General features: G+C 46.5%; 1 protein-coding gene across 1 annotated transcript in view; it reads left to right on the plus strand.

Annotated features, from left to right (window-relative positions):
- SMYD5 (SMYD family member 5) overlaps nucleotides 1–8454 on the plus strand; it is a 338185-nt gene extending 329731 nt beyond the window's left edge. Inside the window, exon 13 of the mRNA XM_069632308.1 lies at nucleotides 7299–8454. Coding sequence (XP_069488409.1) covers nucleotides 7299–7437 — 139 coding nt within the window. The 3' untranslated portion in view covers nucleotides 7438–8454. The remainder of the gene's footprint in view (nucleotides 1–7298) is intronic.
- The last annotated feature ends 10561 nt before the right edge of the window (nucleotides 8455–19015 follow it).

Here is a 19015-nt window from a genome sequence, read left to right on the forward strand (position 1 = left end):
CCTTCTTTTTGCCAATTCAAGATTTCTTGGTCCTTCTTTTGCCACGCTGGGTGAGGGAGGTCCTGGTTTGTCTTTGACGGGATCCCTTTGTGAAGCCCGCCAAGGCTCCAGTGTGTCTGCAAGGACAGGAAATAGGGGAAGACTCAAACTCTGCTGTTCCTTGGTCTTCTGCTGTGCCTGCCTGGAACCAGTTCCAACTGGGAGGCTGGCTGTCATGAAAGGACAGCCACAACCCAGTTTGAATGGTGCATGGTTGGTGATTGGCTGGGTTCCTGCATAAGAGGCATGGATACTGAGGCTGAAGATGAGCTGACCACTGGAGCTAATGAATCAATGAGGAAGAAGAGGAGAGATGTCCGCATCCACTTCCAGATGACTTAAGATGTCCTTTGAGTAATCACTGCTGACCGATTCCCTTCTTCCAAGCGTCAGGAGAGCCCCGAAAAGGACGGGACTCTCCATTCGACGGGTGGGTCCAATCAGTCTGTGCTTAGAGAGGCTCAGCTTCACCTCACTGATGATGCCCAACAAGGCTGAAACACCTGTATGGGGTTGCTGATGGTACTCTTGTTCAGAGAGGAATTGCCATAGCATTTCGGTGCTGGACTGCCCTTGTGGGCGGGACAAAGACTGATATACAAATGGATATTTACCATCTGTGAAGGTACAGTGAGCAAAAAGCAATGGCTGCGAACTCTCAATGTGGTTAATAACCACTGAACAGGTTATCATGCCTTGTTCTTTCGAGAGAGGGGCGCCTGCTACCTTTTTGTATTTATGAAAGGAACTTGGGGTTGGTCACCCTAGGTTACCTGGGGGCAACCAGACGTGGACTCCCTGCTCACTGTGCTTAAGAGAGGCTCAGCTTCACCTCACTGATGATGCCCAACAAGGCTGAAACACGTGTATGGGGTTGCTGATGGTACTCTTGTTCAGAGAGGAATTGCCATAGCATTTTGGTGCTGGACTGCCCTTGTGGGCGGGACAAAGACTGATATGCAAATGGATATTTCCCATCTCTGAAGGTACAGTGAGCAAAAAGCGATGGCTGCGAACTCTCAATGTGGTTAATAACCACTGAACAGGTTATCATGCCTTGTTCTTTCGAGAGAGGGGCGCCTGCTACCTTTTTTGTACCAATCAGTCTGAAGACGACCTGTATTTCGAGCCAGAGCACGGCGAGCTGTGACCTTCACGGGCTGCAAACCACCAATACCCTAGGATCTGTGGCAACTGGGCAGTGCATTGACCTCCGAAGATCGAACCCTCCCGACGCTTTGGAAACCTTTCAGACCTCCAGATGCAAGATTCCACTCCTTGAAGTCCCTTCACCAGAGTGCTGAACCGAGCAAGTGAAACAAATCTATCGGGCGCTAACCATCTTCACTTGTGTCTTGAAAAGGCATGGAAAAATCACAGAACAACGATAAATCCTTTGTCCGAAGCCTCTCCACTCGACTGCTTCTTTGAGATCCATTTCAGTGTCCCTTTTTTCGTCTGCCTGAACAAGAATTTGGTGACTGGGTTGGCTGCTGCTGCATCATGCTGCATCTGCTTCTTCACTTCTAAGGTACTGAGAGACTCTTGGTAGAACTTACCTAGAGTTACTTTGCTGCTCCTTTGTTGCTGGAGTGCTGATTTGTGTGTTTGGGAGTCTGCTCATATGCATTCACCCAGGCCTAACGCCTGTGAGCATATAGGGAGCCTTCTTCAAAGCCCCTGATCCTTTTTCCAACCAAACATGTTACTTGCTACAGAAGATTTCCTCTGGAACTTCTGAACTTTCTACAGCTTGTGCCTCATCTGTTTTGCCCTCCAATCTGACCCTGAGACACTCATAACTACATAGGGATGGGCATCTAAAGTGTTAGGCCGCTGTGAAATAATCACCAATATTTACCTGCTTTGTTTTCGTTTCATCGGTTTGTATCTGAAACGGATATTCTGAAGTTATTACAAATGTTTTACTTACCTTCGAATTGCATACTGCTATTCTAAAAGTATTACAAAGTGGTTTACTTACTATGAATAATGCCTTAGTTTTCCTGGGTTACTTGTTGTGTGTTACAATACTTAACTTTCTGAAGAATTACTTACCTTAGTTTATGTATAAAATAAACCGTTATTTGTATATAACTTTTAGTGTGTCTGTGTTTCTTTGGCCTATGTGTATACTCGTAGTTCTTTGTACTGCCTCCAGCCGTTTCTCCCTCTTGAGATAAGCCTGGCTGCTCAGCCATTGCTATTAACAAAATCTGTGTGGTACAGGCCTATACTAAAAGTTGGAGCCCAGTCTCCCAAGTGTGAGTTTTAACAAGTCCTACAATTGGTGGACCTTTGTAAAACTGGGCTTCTCCCTGAACTTTAACAACTGTCGGGGAACACCCTTCCAAATGCTCCAGTTTATCAGACCGGTTTTGGACTAACACTCAAGAAAGGCTTACATCGGCCACCCCACCCATGATGACACGACTGTACATATATACCAGATGGTCATGAAATTTCAGAATGTCCCTACTCTTCCGGCCTCAGACATTCTTCAGTTGCTAGGTCTCCTGGTGTCTAGTATTTATCTGGTGCCAGAGGTCCAGTTGCGAATGAGTTCCCTTCTGTGGCTTCTCAGGTGTCAGTGCTTACAGTTCTCAAGCAATGTGATAGGCCTCTTCTTATGGGTCCAAAGGGTGTACTTGATGGTGGAGGATCCTTTTTGATAACCATGCCTGGAGTACGCTGTGGTAAGAGACTCCTCCTTGAAAGGCTGAGGCGATCTAATTGTGATGGGTTGTGGTTCCCATTGGAAGCAAAGCTGCATATAAACCTGTTGGAGCGGCGGCCAATTAGGCTGGCGGTGATGGGCCTCCTTTCCTTCCTCTTTTCCTTCCTTCCTTCCAACCAGAGAAAGAGTGCCCTATTTCTGAATGACAGCATGGCATGAATAGAGGAAATGTAGGGTTGCTGCCCCTATGCAGAGAAGTGATGCAGCTCTGATTTTCCGCATTACTCAACATCTCCCTCTAAGCAGCCCATCTGGCCAGAATGAAAAACCTGATGAACATGTCTTTTTCAACAGTACCTGACCATGGACTAATCCCAGTGGACGCACAGACTGCAACTCGCAGTACTGTGCTATTGTAACAAATGCCCGCCAAATTGCGGTTTAACCCACACCTTGTACAACGCATTGCTGCTTTCGAGCTAGGTCTGTGCTTTAAACAATGAAATAAAAATAATGGCAGATGTCCTGAACAGGCAGGGGCCGGTCTCCCATAAGTGGGAGGAGAGCGGGGTGATCCTTGGAGATTTTCAAACTTTGACAAACCTCTCAGTTGAATCTGTTTGAATCCAGTCTCAACAGCAAGTGGGAGCTGTTCTGCTCAAGGGAATTTCTCCAAAAGAAGACATGAAGGTTCAACTTTCTGTGAGAAACTTACGACCAAAGCAATATAAAGTTGCCCCTTGATGAATGTGTACAGCTAGTGCAGAGCCTGACAGCTGGTCCCTTTTGTGTGCAACACATGGTCTATCCTGTTTCTTGTTTGACCTTCCGAGTCAAATGCTCCAAATGTCAGCTATTAAAGGTTAACTGACAGTGTGGTCTGTGTTCAGGTGCATGGGAGAGCAAGGATCATATTTTACTGTTCCCACAGTGATGAAATTCCTAAGAGAATAAACGACTATGTATCCACTGGTCCAATTTATTGTGCCCACCTGGGGTGAAAACTTGTTAACATTTCTGATGGGGGCTCCTTTTCCACCCAAGACCATTCTGTTACCTGTAACATCTGTGAGAATGGTGAGTTACAAGTCCTTTCTTGCAAGCCTCACTACATAGTCTTCGCTAGGGAAACCGTTACCCTCCGAGTGGGCCTATCTTACCTTCCCAACGTAGTATCTGAATTTCACTCATCTCAAAAATATCATCTCCCAGTGTGTTACCCTCTTCACCTTCCAAAGGAGGAGGAAGGGTACCACAGATTGCATCCCAAACATATCTTGCGCTTTTACTTGGCCCAAATGAATTAAAATTGAATATCAACCTTTTATTGGCTACACTAGTTTTAGAATCTGCAGAGCTGTGACAATACAAACACTTTCCCAGGCGATAGTGCTTCGTATTGCAGAATGCTATTCTATAGGAGGGAAAGAAACACTCAAGAGCCTCAAGGCACATTCCACCAGAGAGATGATAACCACATCTGTTCTTCACAGAGGTGTCCCATATTTGGATATTTGCCAGATATCAACCTGGTCATTGCTACACACTTTTTCCAAACATTACCTGGGTCTCTGTCTGGTCAGGATGCCTATTTCGGCAAAGCAGTCCTCCAAAATGTTATGTTTTAGCCTTTTCTCGTTGGCCTTGTTTTCCCTGCCTTTAATGGTGCTAGCACGTCTGTGCAAATCTCTCTAAGATGAGGAATCTGTGGGAGAACACCTATTAGAAGAACAAATTGCCTACTGCTGATAATGCTCTTTTGACGGATGCTCCTCCTACAGATTCCTAATCACCCTCTCATCTTATCACACTGAGGAAATGTGTTCAGATAGGATCTGGCCCCGTGGATGGATTTTAGGAGGCCACCCTAGTTCTAGTGGATCCATAAAGAGCAGTCCAGGCTATTCCCAGGAGAGTGTGAGTGGGGTCATGAGCCTTTAATGAGTCCACACAGTATGGCACACAGTAAGTCAATTTAGACAATCGGGTATAAAAATTGTTATTAATTATATGCCTTCTGAAAGCACTAGAAAATGAATCTTAGCAGGCGGCAGTATCACTCAACACTCTGATACAAATATATACAGTGACAACTATATACAGTGACAACTATATACAGTGACAAATATATACAGTCACAAATATATACAGTCACAAAAAGTAGTTAAGTATTTTAGTTAGTCAATGATGGTACCATATCACAAGACAATAACTCAAGTCCAAACCCTAAAATGAATGGGTTCTTGTGCCCAACAGTCACATGAGCCAGAAGTTTTCTCACCAGAATGGAGTCTCTGTAGCTAAGTTCAATAAGCTTGGGTTTGGTGATAGTTTAACCAGAGGTAAGTCTGTATTTTGCTTTCTTCCAGACACAAGGCTAACCCTGGGTCAGGAAACTCGACCAGGTTCGTCGACATATAGGCGAGTGAATGGAATAAAAAGACAAGGGGACCTGTTCCCAATGTTATCCTATGGAGGACAGATGCACTGTGTTTACTTGCCTCCCTGATGCTGATATTCCCAGATGTCAATGGGGGTCGCTGGGAGCTGGATCTTGCACTGTTTGTTCTGGTGAAATGTGCCCTGGAGTTGCGGGTTTGAGGATTCGGGTACAGCTACAAGATGAGTAAATGCAAGAACCACTGATGCAGGCCTCTTCAGGACACTGCACAGGTTGGAGAAAAGTGCGATCCAACGACTGTCTCTGCACACAGGCGACAACCGGCGACCTTCTGCTTCCAGTCGCAGTCACTGAAGCTGTTCCAGGACAGCATTCCTTAAATTAATGATGGGACGCTGAAATTTGGGACGAAGGCGACTTGTGGCACACGCTGGTAACTCCTGAAGTTCTGAACTCGAATGCAGAACGGCAACGCTTTTGGCGCGGTAGTGCATGAGAGCTGGTCAATCCACTGGGCAGTCCAGGGACACTTCCGACAGCTCAGAAGGGCAGGATCCTCCAAAGGGTGTGGCGACTACTCTGTCCCACTAGTACAAGGGCTGAAGCACCGCTCAGTGTCTTCAAAGATCAGGCAGTGAAGTAGGGCTTCACCGGGCCGGACACCAGAAGGGATGCTGGGAAATTTCTTTGGATCTTCAGTGGGCTGCTCTTCTTTGAGAGGTTCTTGGCTCCAATGATGATCTACAGAAATAGCTGCAGAGGTCCTCTTATCCAGAATCTGAGCTGGTACCAAGCCCACCAATGGTTAGGATCTGCACCATTCAAACAGACAGTAATTGTCCAATTGCAAGTACATGACCTTATATATAAGTCCCTGGAGGATAGCTCAGTGGCAACGTACTCGCCTTGGAAGCAAGACGACATGATGCAACACAGGTTCGATCCCCAGGTCCGTGCTTAAAAACCTCTGGGTATTTAAGCGCGTTATAAATATGCAACCAAGACAACCACAAAACAAATAAATTCTGTAACAGTCTCGATGCCCCCGGGCTGTGTGAGCGCCTTAAAAATGCAAATAAATAAATAAGGACCAACTTGACATAAGATGGCAAAATGGCAGCCAAATTACAATATTGCCAAAGAATAAGCGAAAATCTCATGGAACAGCCATTTTAAGGCACAAGCCGTGTTTAATAGCCATACGCGGTAAACGTGAATGTGCACATCACAAATGGTGCAAAATATATGTGCTGCCACCAGCTTGTCATTGGGCACATTTGAAAGTAACCAGAAAAACCCATGTCTAGAAATCTAGGGTGTTACAAAAGGTATCCACATTGCACTGCACTGTAAAATGCTGTGTGTATTGTTAAAAGGTACAATAATTCGAAAGAGAAACCTAGTTTCCCAGTACTGATAGTCTGAAGGACTGATCAGTTTCCCCATAACAATGAGCACAAGGGAAGTCAAGCTTAAGGCTTAACCTCCCTTCAAAATGTCAGGACAGGATCAAAACAGAGCACAAATAATGGGGTTCCATAGAAAACTATGGATGGAAAGTTAGCAAAAAGAAAATCTTTCCTAACAAAGAGCTTCTCCAGTTGGTTGACTCCTGGGGGAGAGCAGCCAACTGCAATCGTGGAAAGCGGTGTGTGCTTTATATGGATGCCAACACCATGTCCGGTGTAGATGAATAGCTGTATCGGGGGTCCCGATGCTGGTGTTGCACAGTGTCTCCTGAGATATAGCTGAAATGAGGAACCTGTGGGAGGAACATCCATCAGAAAGGACATTACCGGAGGAGAGTAATCTATTTGCCCATAATAATAGTACTATTTTCATCAACCTTTTGGGGGAAATAGCCGTCTGGGACGTGCAAGAAATGAACCAATCTTTTGCTGGTTGCAATGGAGTGTCTGTTGAAGGTGCTCAATTCACTGCACTAGATTATCCGATATGCCAAGTGCAGATTTCTTGCTGTGCACATTTACTGTCAGAAAACTCATTGGGCGTGAATGCACAGTTCAGACTTGTTTTTAGTTGTGTTCCTGCATGCTTGCCTCTTACGTATATAAAGTTGTATGTGTATTGTGTTCTGTGTAGGTTGCCCTTTAGCAGTAATATTGTAGGAGTCTGGTTCATTTATTTTGGTCGTTAAAGTAATATCTTTTTTCTTTGAAGGGAGAATTACCTGTTTATCTGCTCATGCCCTAAGTGCCTTCATCAAGCCAGTGACGCAAGTGTGACTTCAGAAGAGGAGGAGGAAATAGACGGAGATACCGATGATGCGGAGCTCGAGGATGAAATGACTGATGTTTGACCCCCTGGGAAGAACCAACCTACTCAAATGCTTGACCTTGGAAAAAAGGGGCTGGAACGGGCTCCTGCGAACTTCTAGGCTGTTGCTATGTTGGATGAGAAGAGGAAACGGAATAGTATTGCTTCGCTTCCGGATCCATTGTCCCATCAGTGCACTCTCGTTATGCAGCCCCAAGCCTTTCAGCCTTGTGTTCACAGGAGGGTAGAATCTGCCTTGATTTCCTGAAGGCCACCCTTCAAGAATTGCACTCATGTGGCGACCTGATGAAACCGTAGAGGATTTCTGGGCACTATCTCAGCACACACCCTGCGTATACTTATAATACGAACAAATACTGAACAAACAGTATTTAAAAATAGGAACACACAAGAAAAGAAAGCAGAGTGTTGCCTGAGTTTAAGTGTAACGCTTCAGTACAAAATATTCCAGGGCAGCGTTGCCAGTGCACCAATAGCATAATGTAACCCTTACTTTTCCTGTATGCACCCTTACAACCTTAGAGAAACCATGGCACTTCTACAATGCCACCAGTGCCCTTAAACAGTCTATAGCATGGCTGGCATTATCTAGCGTTCCTTTGCAGTTGGCATGATGATGTAACACAGCGAGTGTTTTGTAATCTTCAGATTTAGTGCATTAATGGCTGAGAGGTGAAACCTCATGCTTGTTTATGTACCAGCGTTCCCCAGCCCTGCTTTCTCTCCTCGGCTAACCGCATCATAGGACATGTTCTGCAGATTACATTTGTGTCCGTGCTTTCCTAGGGACCGAACTGTTCTGGGGTTGAAGATGATTGCAGTGCCAAATCACCTTGTACGTACTGCTTGTTGATCATTCCTTGGATAATTCCATGGCCGGGGTACACCTGTCCTGTTGACATGTACTTTGGGAGACTGTTTAATTCCCCAGCATGGGATGCTCATCATTCTAAACCCTTCAGGGGTCCCCTGCGAATGAGATGGATTTTAGGACTTCTTAAAGAAATTATAGCAAATTAAAAACCAATTTAAAAGCTAATATTTTAATTTATTATGAATCTAAAGTGCAGGGACAATGTTCTCCATAATTCTTAGTTGGACCTCTCCCTTTGGTGCTATGCCTTTACACCAGTAATGAGGCATCAGTATGTCTTAGTATCAGTGTAAGGGCAATGATGTTTATTTACAATTGTGTATACTAAAGAGACAATGCGGGGTCATTACGACCCAGGCGTTAACCAATGGCGCCATGGTTGATGCCGGAATCACCATGGTGAATGGTGGAATTACCGCCCCATTCCCAGGTTGGAGGGGCGGTAATTCCCCATTCACCATTGGCCCTTCCCATTTTTGCCCCATAAGGCTCAATGGGAATGGGGAAGGCGGTAATTACGGTACCGCAAATTGCGGTACCGTAATTACCTCCAAGGTCCCTTTGCGGGTCCCTTCCTTACCGTTATGGTAGGGGCCCACAAAGGGACCTCGTAATTGGGCGGTAAGGGATTACCGGCGCCAGTGCCCTTACCGGTACCAGTAATCCCTTACCGCCTGGGTCGTAATGAGGCCCAATGCCTTTATTCCAGTGCTAAGCAATAACAATATTTACCACCAATGTAACAACATGAAACCCTTTTTCTATACTCTGCTTTTCTTGAGAAGATTGAACACCTTAGGATTTGCTTCTGCTCGACATTCCTCTAATCTCCTCCAAACACCTCTTTGCCATGGGTTTTGGTTTCTGCAATATATTTTTGCCATTTTTTTTATTCAATTTCACCTACGATCCACTGTGTAAGAAGTGACTGGTGTGATGTGATCATCAAGGAGAGTGCACACTAATATGGTACATTGCCAGCACTGCTGTGCTAAATTGGACATAGAGGCTGCAGTTCTGCAGACAGCAATAAACCAGGTCATGCCGGTTCATGAGGGACATTATTTTTGCATGAGGGCTCTTGGACACGGCTACGGTCATGCAATTGAGTAAGATGAACAGGAGGCAGACACGGGATATTGTAGCTTAGCGGGGCTTTATTAGGGCAAATTGCAAGATTGGGCTAAACCAAGAAAAGTGCAATATAACATCTCGGTGACAATAGCAGTAAAGCGACTCTGTGTCCCTCAGACTTCTTTCTTGTCTCCTTGAAAAACTGCCTCTGGTCATCTGCTTCAAGCTCTTGATCCTGTGCATTTACTCCTCTGAGGAGCCTGGGCCCTACGTGCACTCGCTATTAGGCCTGGGCAAGGGGCACTGTTTGGGAAATAAACTATTCCAAAGCATATTGCTTAGGAAGTTCATAATTAGATGCTTTTAAAGCAACAGTCTCGTTCAAAATATGTTTTGTCTAAGAGGTCATCATTGTCTTGTCATATCTATTGGGAAGCCAGCGGAAAATGGAAGATTTCTTCTTACCATAAATGTGTGAGCAATGACTGACTAAGGCAGAAGAGGCCATTGCAAAAAAGTGGACCCTTTCACTGTCGTATAGATCTTCTACCGCCTCACACGATACGTCATTTATAACGCGCCTGTTCACAAGTGCTTCTAGGCATGACAGGACAAGGGAGGGAAGACTGGGAGGACAAGACACACGATCTTACTAGGCCTTGTATCAGTCAGATCGTGCAAGTGCGAATGAGAAGTGCAAGGGGAAAAGGGGGATAGGAGGAGTGCCAGCACAAGGAATGGGGACACAGGGCAGCAATGATTTCAGTAAGTGCAGCACAGGGCAGTGCGGCTCTGGGTAGGTGCAAGCAGGCACGGGACTGTAGATGTGTGTAGAGGGCCCGGAGGTAGTGCAAGGGTGACGGATCAAGAGACGCCTGGTACCCACTAAGACTCTGAGTGTAGCCAAGCAAAGAGAGAGAGAGAAAAAGAAAGAAAAAAGTAAAACTTGTGGACGATGCAAAGGTTTTTGAACTTGATCCTTGGAGCCAGTGGAGAGATGCGGTCCTTGGGCTTAAGGACAAGGATAAGTCTTGCAGTCCAGTTCTGGATTAGTTGCAGAGAGTAGCAGAAAGAGGCTGCAGTAGTCCAGCCTAGAGAGAACCAGGGTTCTAGAGACAGTGAGCTTCTGGGGGAATTTGAGAAAGGGAGGAGTACCTTTTGAGGAGGTGCAGCTGGTAGTGGGACTTCTTGGCGACGTCCGAGATGTGAGGAGAGAGAGAATGGAGTCGAAGAGGACACCAAGGTTTTTTGCTTCACAGGAAGGCGAAGGAAGAGGGCCCAAGGAGGGTGGCCAGAGTGAGAGAGGGAAAGCAGGAGTCCGAATGACAAGAATCTCTGTCTTACTGGCATTAAGGCAGAGATCATTGGCGGCACACCAGTCCTGAATCGCGGATAGACAGTCGGGAATGAGCGAGAGAGGAGAGGGGGGGCTGAGGTGAGCCTGAAGGAGAGCAGAGTGTCATCCGCATAACACTGAAAGTTAGAGGAGAAGGTAGAGATCAGGTGGGCCAAAGAGCCAAGTAGATGTTGAAAAACCAGGATCAGAGGATAGAGCCCTGGGGAACGCCACAGGTGGTGAGAAAGGAACCAAGTTGGACCTGGGAAGGGCAGTCCAATAGGAAGGAAGCCAACTACTCCAGGGCCTGATCCGTGATGCACAGGTTCTCACAGAGTTGATTGATCAGGAAGGCGTAGTTGACAGTGTCAAAGGCAGAAGAGAGATCAAGTAGGATGAGGACAGAAGTAATGCATGAATCGAGGTTCGAGAGCAGATCGCCACAGATGTTCAGGATAGAAGTTTCTGTGCCTCTGGCAGCTCTGAAGCCAGACTGATGGTTATGGAGACATCCAACAGATTCACTGTGGAGAATAAGCTGGGAGATGGACAGCTTTTCCAGGAGTTTGCCCAGGAAAGGGGTGATAGAAATCGGGTGATAGTTTTCTGGACAAGTAGGCTCAGCATACTGTTTTTTGAGGAGGGGGTGCACAAGTTAGTGTTTGAGGAGAGCGAGTAAAGTTCCAGTGGCGAAAGAGTGATTACAGAAACCAGCCAAGGCTGGAGCGAGGGTGTCAATATGGTTGGTCCTTCATTGTTCTGGAGGAGCAGGATGATATAGAAACCTCATCAGGAATTGTCAGAGAGAAAGAGGTGAAAGGAGGAGGAGAGGGAGAGTTGGCCAAAGGGAGGCCAGAAGAGGAGGTGGAGGACAGGATGACCTGAGTTTTAGTGGTGAAGTGAGAGGCCAGCGCCGTACAGAGGGCATGGGAGGGCACAGGAGAGGTAGAGACTGCAGCAGGACTGGCCAGTTCCTTGCAGATTTTAAAGAGTTTGGCCGTGTTAGAAGCCGCAGAGATGCAGGCTTTAATGTGGGCTCTCTTCTTGGACAGGACTGTATTGCCGTTGGAGCAGGCGGCAGGCAAGTTTGTCGGAGGATGCACCCGAAGCCCTCCACTTCCTCTCAGCCACCCTGCACTTGTGTTTCAGGACAGCGAGGTCGGAGTCATACCAAGAGTTCCACTTGGCAATAGGCTTCCGCCGGATTCTCATGACATCGCCCAGGAGGTCCTGAGTGTTGGAGATAGAAAGATGCAGGTTAGAGAGGGCTGTGCCATTGTGTGAATCAGCTGCAAGAGTAGCAGAGTAGGTAGATACAAAGGCATCCACTGACAAACGCTTCATGAGCCGAATGACCGCGAAGGAAGGTGACAGTGTAGGGGTGGGCTTTGGTTGAGAAATAGAGTTTTTCAGGTGAGGGGAAAGTAGAACATTTTGAGAGAGGAGTGGTGAGACGGTTAGAGAGGGGGATGTCAGAAAAGATGCAAATATCCAAAGGACTTCCGGCAGAGTGTGTCGGACCAGAGGGCAGAATGGAGAGAGAGCAAGTGTATTGCACAGGTTGTGGAAAAGCCCAGATGAGGGGTTAGAAACATCCAGGATTTATGTTGAGGTCTCAAGTAGTTGAGAGGTAGAGGCAAGGGGAGAAGAGGAGAGGGCAGCCCACTCTGAAAGGAAGAAGGCAACCTGGCCAGGTTGCCTGTAGATAGTAGCCACAGTCAGAGACCAGGAGAAACGTGGAGCCTGCAGACCAGGCATTCAGAGGAGGAGTAGGCCGGCATAGGAATAATAGAAGCAGGGAGCCACTCAGGAAAGATCAGCGCTACACCACCTCCGGGTCAGTTGGTTCTGGGCTCGGAGAGGATATTGTACCGTCAGGTAGGAGAGTGTCAAAAATTGTGACAGAGCTTGCTGTGAATCATGTCTCAGTTATCCAGGTCAGGTTCTTCGAGGAGGTGACAGATGTCAGGGGAGTGTTTGACACCAGAGTGATAGTTGAGTAGCAATGTGGAGCAGGTTGCCACATTTGAAGGACTTTAGGGGAGGGGGTACAGGCTTGAGGTACACCCAGCAGAAGTGGAAGAGGGGGCCGAGAGTGGGCAGAGGTGGAAGCGAGAAGGGCCAGAGGAGTCAGCAGGGTGCTAGTTGGAATAGCTGGAGAAGGAAAGAAGTAGATAAAACGCGTAGGACGCCTAGCAAATGGGAGGAAATTGGGCTGGGGATCCTGGACCAAGACAGTGCCATTCAGATAGCCATTAATAATGGCCTTGGAGAATGATGAGCGGGCCTCCCACTGAATGCCACCATTTATGGTAGAGGAAGAGAAGGGGAGAGCGCCAAGACCATATGAAGAGTCCATAGGTCAGGTGAAGGAACGACAAAGAGGATGTCGGTGAGACTCTGTCTGGAGGATGCAATAATGTGTAGGTATTAGCGATAGGGAGGCCTGGGTTGGAGACCAGGATGTCCCTCTTGAACTTCTTACTGCCAGACTTAGTGAGAGGGATAGGATAGGAGATAGAGTAGCAGTTAGAGAAGATGGGAGATACAGAAAGCACCATAGAGGGTGCAAAGGTGGGAGGAGAAGGGTGCAAGAGAAGAGGGAGACGCACAGCCCAGTGACCCAACGCAGGATGCGCAGAGGAGGTGGGGGGAGAGCAGGGGGGTCACAAACCCGAGTGGCAATATAGTGCAGGAGAAAAACAAGTGACTCACAACAGTACAAACGGCAACACTTGCATGGAGCGTGACCTAGAGAGTGGGAGAGATCCTAATGGGACATAGTTAACAGTACCATATTTACCACAATGTGAACGCCCAGATTCAACTTTCCTAAAAAGGCGAGAAAAGGCCTAGTTTTTAAACACAGCAGCAATGCAAAACACCCACATTCAATTTTCCTGATTTGTCGCAGCAGGTTGACGACTGCAGGCTTATAGCTTCTCGGCAGACATCACCTGGAGCTGTTTCTGAAGGAGCTGCCCTTAGCCTTTGGGGCCTTCACTGCAGGGGGCTGCAACAGGCAGCAATGCTACCCGAGTGGGAACCGATAAGTGGGCACAAAGGCCCAATCAGGGGGGCAGGGGAGGGGTGGGAATAGGGAACCAGGAAGGAACGGGACAGAGGGGTCAGGGGAAGGTCTGCCACGAGGCGGCAAAACACAGTTAAAGGCACAATCAAGTTAATTAAATAAAGTTGGGAGTGTGAGCTAGAGAACTCACCACAGCTTACAGGAAACAATCAGAGCCCTGCAACGGACGTTAGGGCTAGGCACTCAGTAGTGCCACAGGCATAGCAATGACTTATAGATGTTACTGTCAAAAAAACCTTCACGGTGGGTTCTAACAAGCCTGAGAACATGACTTTTAAGCCCTGAAGGCTGAAAGTATCATTAGTGTTTCAAGGACTAGTGATGTCTTTACTAGTGTAAAGAATGCCAGCATCATACTTATTTTTTCAGCTCCTAACATAATATCTCCAAAATGTATAAGATCATAAGGGAGTGGATGGTCTAAATAGTGGCATTCCTTCTACACCAATGGCAAGTATTCAAATCCAGGGAGATCTATGTCCCTGCTGGCAAGAGTGCCTCTTGTGAAAAGCTCTGATTTGAGGGGCAAATGAGGAGAGAGAAATATTTGTGTCATCCCATGCCTTGATTTTGAGCAGCATATCACCTTTTGGTCCCCTCAATGTCACTGAGCAGCACTAGGAGTTTACCACAGTGTTGTAAGCTATAGCTATGTTTCCTGAAATCCAGGTGAGTCTGAATGGGACTTGGCAGAACCCTGAAAATAGAGGAGGGTCTTCCCTGCATCTTTGTCAAGGTTGTTGAGTTTGCTTCCCCTCACCTGATGAATCTCTACAAGCAGTAGGACTAAGGGTCCTGCATGTGCCTATGGGTAGTGAATGGATTGGCACAGGGGCCTGGTGCTGCTGCCACCCCGCAACGTGATGCTGACCCAGAAGGAGGTACATGGGGCTCCCCTGGACCACCACACCTCTCCACAGGCCTGTGCAAGGGGACTATCACCAAAGATATGTTCACCGGTTGTCTTCTCCTTTAATAACTATTCCTACTTGTACGTAGTCCCAGAGTCCTCCTGAGAAGATCTTATCATTCAACAGAAACTGTCCGAGCAGAAGTCTGATTGAACCTCCAAATTCAGCTTTTATGAAAATCAATAGGGCAGACTACCCTAAAGTAGAATTTGTCCACATAGCAGTGTCTCCCTCTGCGGCTCTTTACATACTATACTAATTATACACCAATGCAAGCACTCAAATAGTGGTGGGGCAGATTGATGGAGGACAGCCCTGGCCTGGTAAAAGCTGCAGTCATTCAGGGAGATTGGAGTAAAAGGATTCTAAGATTGAGCACGGAAATGGGTGGGGGGAAATGGAGGCAGAAGGAATGAGGTTGTTGAGGAGAGACAGAGTAGTAAGTGGTGAGCGAGTAAGACCATATGTTGGAAGGACATTGCAATAGGAAAGACTGAAGGAGAAGAGGCAAAGGCTGTCAGAAAGCATGCTCAAGAGACAGAGGGAGATGAAAACAAGGCGCATCAGGAAGGAGGTGGAGTAGAGAAAGCAAATTGAGTTTGGAGGGAGAAGAGGCTTGAATGGAGCAGAAGGGGGAGGTTGGAGGAAGAAGGAAATATAAATGAGGCAGAGACAGAATTGTTGAGGTTGCAAGAATGGTTTGGAGGAAACGGGAGGATGTTTTAGGAGATGAAGAGTGAGAAGGTTTGAAGGAGACAATGGGAGGGAAGGAGATATGAGAGAGAGGAAAGGAGGTGAAATGAGCTGTCCGGAGTCTGATGTGAGAAGGAGATTGGGTAGACGATATGGCGAACGTACTGCCCATTCTTTAAAGATGGTGAATCTAAAAAGCGAGGCGGTGGTGGAGCATTGAGGAGAGCATAGGACGGCCAGGTGTGGTTTTTGTAGGCTTGAGAACGCAGTGAGCCATCAAGGAGACAAATAACGGCAGGACGTTGGGGGACAGTGCCAGGACCCCGAGACTGAGAGGTGGTAAAATACAAGAAGAATAGCCTTTGTGCTTGGGGTCTGCAACCTGTGGCATTCCATATGTTTTGGACTACAACGGCTATGATCCCTAAACAATGGTTATGCTGACTCTGGCTGATGGGAGGTACAGTCCTTCTCTAGGCCCACTCAGACCACTGGCGGCCTAGTGCAAGTTGTGGGGTTTTGTTCAGTACTGAGACATCTGAGCCAATCAGGGAGTTTGGAATGCAGGTCTTACCCCGCAAATCCAGCATCCTAATGTGCTCGACGCTCCCACTGGGCCATGCCCCCTCTACAGCACGTCTCCCCAATCCTGCCCTGACCATTCTTTGCCACCACTCAAATGGAGAAGAGAATAAGAGTACTTTCCTTTGCCACTTTCATGATGGGCATCTCTTTTTGTAGTAGTTTTTGTTTAACTTTGTGAAACAGCCACAGTTCCTTTTAAAATTGCCATTGGTACCCCAGATGATATATCAAAATGTTGCTCAGGCAGTAATTCCCTTACGCCCACAAGCTTGGGATTTCCTCCACTGGAATTGCTAGTCTCCTGAACTTCCTCCAGCATGGAAGGTCTGTGTGTGCCCAGGATACTCACTGGGTATGAGATCTTTTGTACATCCCCTCTTGTGCATTTCCCCCTGCTCCTCCCTTCTTGCACTTACCAGATCTGAATGATTGTGAAAGATATCCTTTGTGTGCCACAAAGAGAGCCTGTTCAGAGTGGGCACCTAATAGATCAACAATAGAAAGCTGGAAGAAAACATTTGCATGTTGGAATGTCTTCCACCCTATGATGTCCAGTCTATTTTAATTCAATCAATGAATCTTAAATTATTTTATTGTGATATTCGTATAGAACAGGCTGGCTAGAAGGGAGAGGCAACATAGCACAGGAAATAAGTTCTGTATCTCGACATGCAGGTATACAGATGCCCACTAATACAATACTATTTTATTTGATTTTGTATTTATGAATGGATTTAGTAATTCAAACCTTTTCACAAAATTAAAACAAATGTAGTACAAACAGAATTTCATAAAATGCAGTATGAACGCAATTTAAGTAAACAATTAAAAATGGAATGAAAATGCAATGAAGCTTTAAAAATCTTTCGATACATCTTAATCATATTTGAATTCCCAAAAGGGAAAATATCTCGAATAACAACCAAAACAAATCCAACAGTTGTGATAAGCCTTTGCCCTCCATTAAATCAGACCATATATTATTGTCTGAATCATAAGTAAGCAAATCTTTATAGTAACTGAAGTGCCTGTGCTTTTTGTGTACAGTGGCTTTACAAGAAAGATGATGGTTTTTATTGTTTCAACAGTGTCAGATTTCTTGCATAATCTCCAAATTCTAGAACTTTCCTCTGAATATAACCTGGGACCCAAGCATTCCAAGGTCAGTAACTGGTTACATTTAAATCTAATGTAAATATCTCAAGCTCTAGTACTAGGAAAAAGTAATTTCTGATGTTAGAGAATCTGCTTAGAATCACATGCTTTGCATATAATCTGACATCTAGTGGTTATTGCGGAGTATTGCATCTTTTTTTTCAAAGATCGAAAAAGGGTCGTCGACTTGGGTGTCTGTAACACTATCCCTAGCGTGACGTGTAGTGTGCCCATGATCCCTCACGCATTGAGGTCCCCCAGACAGATTGTTTTTTTTCACCATACTTAATGAGATTTATTACACGCATCCTTTTAACAATTTCATCAAATACTATTTCCTGTTTACCATCCTGTGAATCTCTGATTGAATTCCTGACGGCTGGTGTCAGCTTTCACAATCAGGCTTGGGGACCCTTATTCTCAACATTTCTCTTTGGAGAATGCCTTTTCTTTCCCCTTCTCATCTTTCCCTTGTCTGGCTGCTCTTTTTCCACTTCACAATGGAGAGGACTACATTTCAATTTTGCCCTTCTAGTAATAGGAAGTTTTCGTGGAGGGACACTCATAAGGAGTGTAGTAACTGCTTACCTCGGGATCACGACAAGCCGCGTTGCAAAGCCAGCTGAATCTTTAAGCCTAAAATGCTTAGAAAAAGGCTCACTATGCAGTGGGTGGCCTACACCATGCAGGTTGAGTGCCATTCCTCCTCTGGCGGCGCTGTCGCCTCAGACCAGGATGCAGCCACAGCTCCAGTTCAGAGGCCGTAGACATTGTTGTGGAGTCGGCTGTCTCCCACATGGTCGTCCCCAGCCCCACTAGGCATGCCAAACGTACTTCTGCGGGGAGACCACCCACTGGTGACAGGGACACACATTCTCACACCACCAACGCTAAACACACAACCCCTCTGGCTCCTTCGATGATACTGTCAAAGAGTACTTCGGCGCCTCCACTGCCACCGGTGACTCATGGTACTAAGTCTTCCACTTCCCAGTGAGCCTCGCCTAATGTTTACGGGGAAAGCACACTAAGACTTTCCTTGCCGGCACTCCCATGGCTTTGGTCCCCAGATACTCTGCTTTGCCTCCAGGCTATAGCCAGACCTCCTCTCCATTATCACAATCCTTGCAGGCGCCCAGAGGCCCTATTCTTGGAGATTTAGCTTTGCCACTTCCAGAAGCACCAACTACCAGCTCCTGCACTAGAGAGAGGTTTGAGTAGTGTATGGACAGTCTCTGAATTTGTTTTTTCTTTTCAGATAGATTTGATGACATTCTTAAAAAAAATATTTCATTCCTTCGAGGAGAGCACTAGCCCCTGCAAGTCACCTAGGGGTCGGTCCCCTGTGGTCTGCCTTACCTTTCCTGGACTACCTGATTTACCCCCTCCCCACCCCCCGAAGATGTTTTTCAGGATGATCAGTATGATCAAGATGAAGATGTGTTCTATGTCCCAGATGGTCCCAGGACCCTGTCTCCCATGACCCAGATGCTTGGCTTAATACAGATGACCAGGGAAACTGGCCCACTACTACTGCTCAAGAGGCAGAACCTGATCATATTTTCTTGGACTCCACCCCGGTTAACCAGCCACGGGAGGGCTTCACCTATTGACGACCAGCTGCTCTTCAATGCCATTCTTAGGAAGGCATTGGAACAATGAAAGATTGTTACTCAGGAGGCCAGACTCGGACTTTGTGGAAGACCTCTTCAAAGAAAAGCTTCTGGTCAACCTGGCTTTTCCCCTTCTCATCTCTATTAAGAAATGTATTGCCCCCACTTTGCATAGGCCTCCCTCCCTTACTTGGGCACTTAATCTGCGTGTTGAAAAGGTATTTCGACCATGCCCTCTGATCCCCTCTATATTCGGGGCCACTCCATT

Source organism: Ambystoma mexicanum, chromosome 6q (genome assembly GCF_040938575.1).
Source record: "Ambystoma mexicanum isolate Mex_15411 chromosome 6q, UKY_AmexF1_1, whole genome shotgun sequence".
NCBI classification, from domain to species: domain Eukaryota; kingdom Metazoa; phylum Chordata; class Amphibia; order Caudata; family Ambystomatidae; genus Ambystoma; species Ambystoma mexicanum.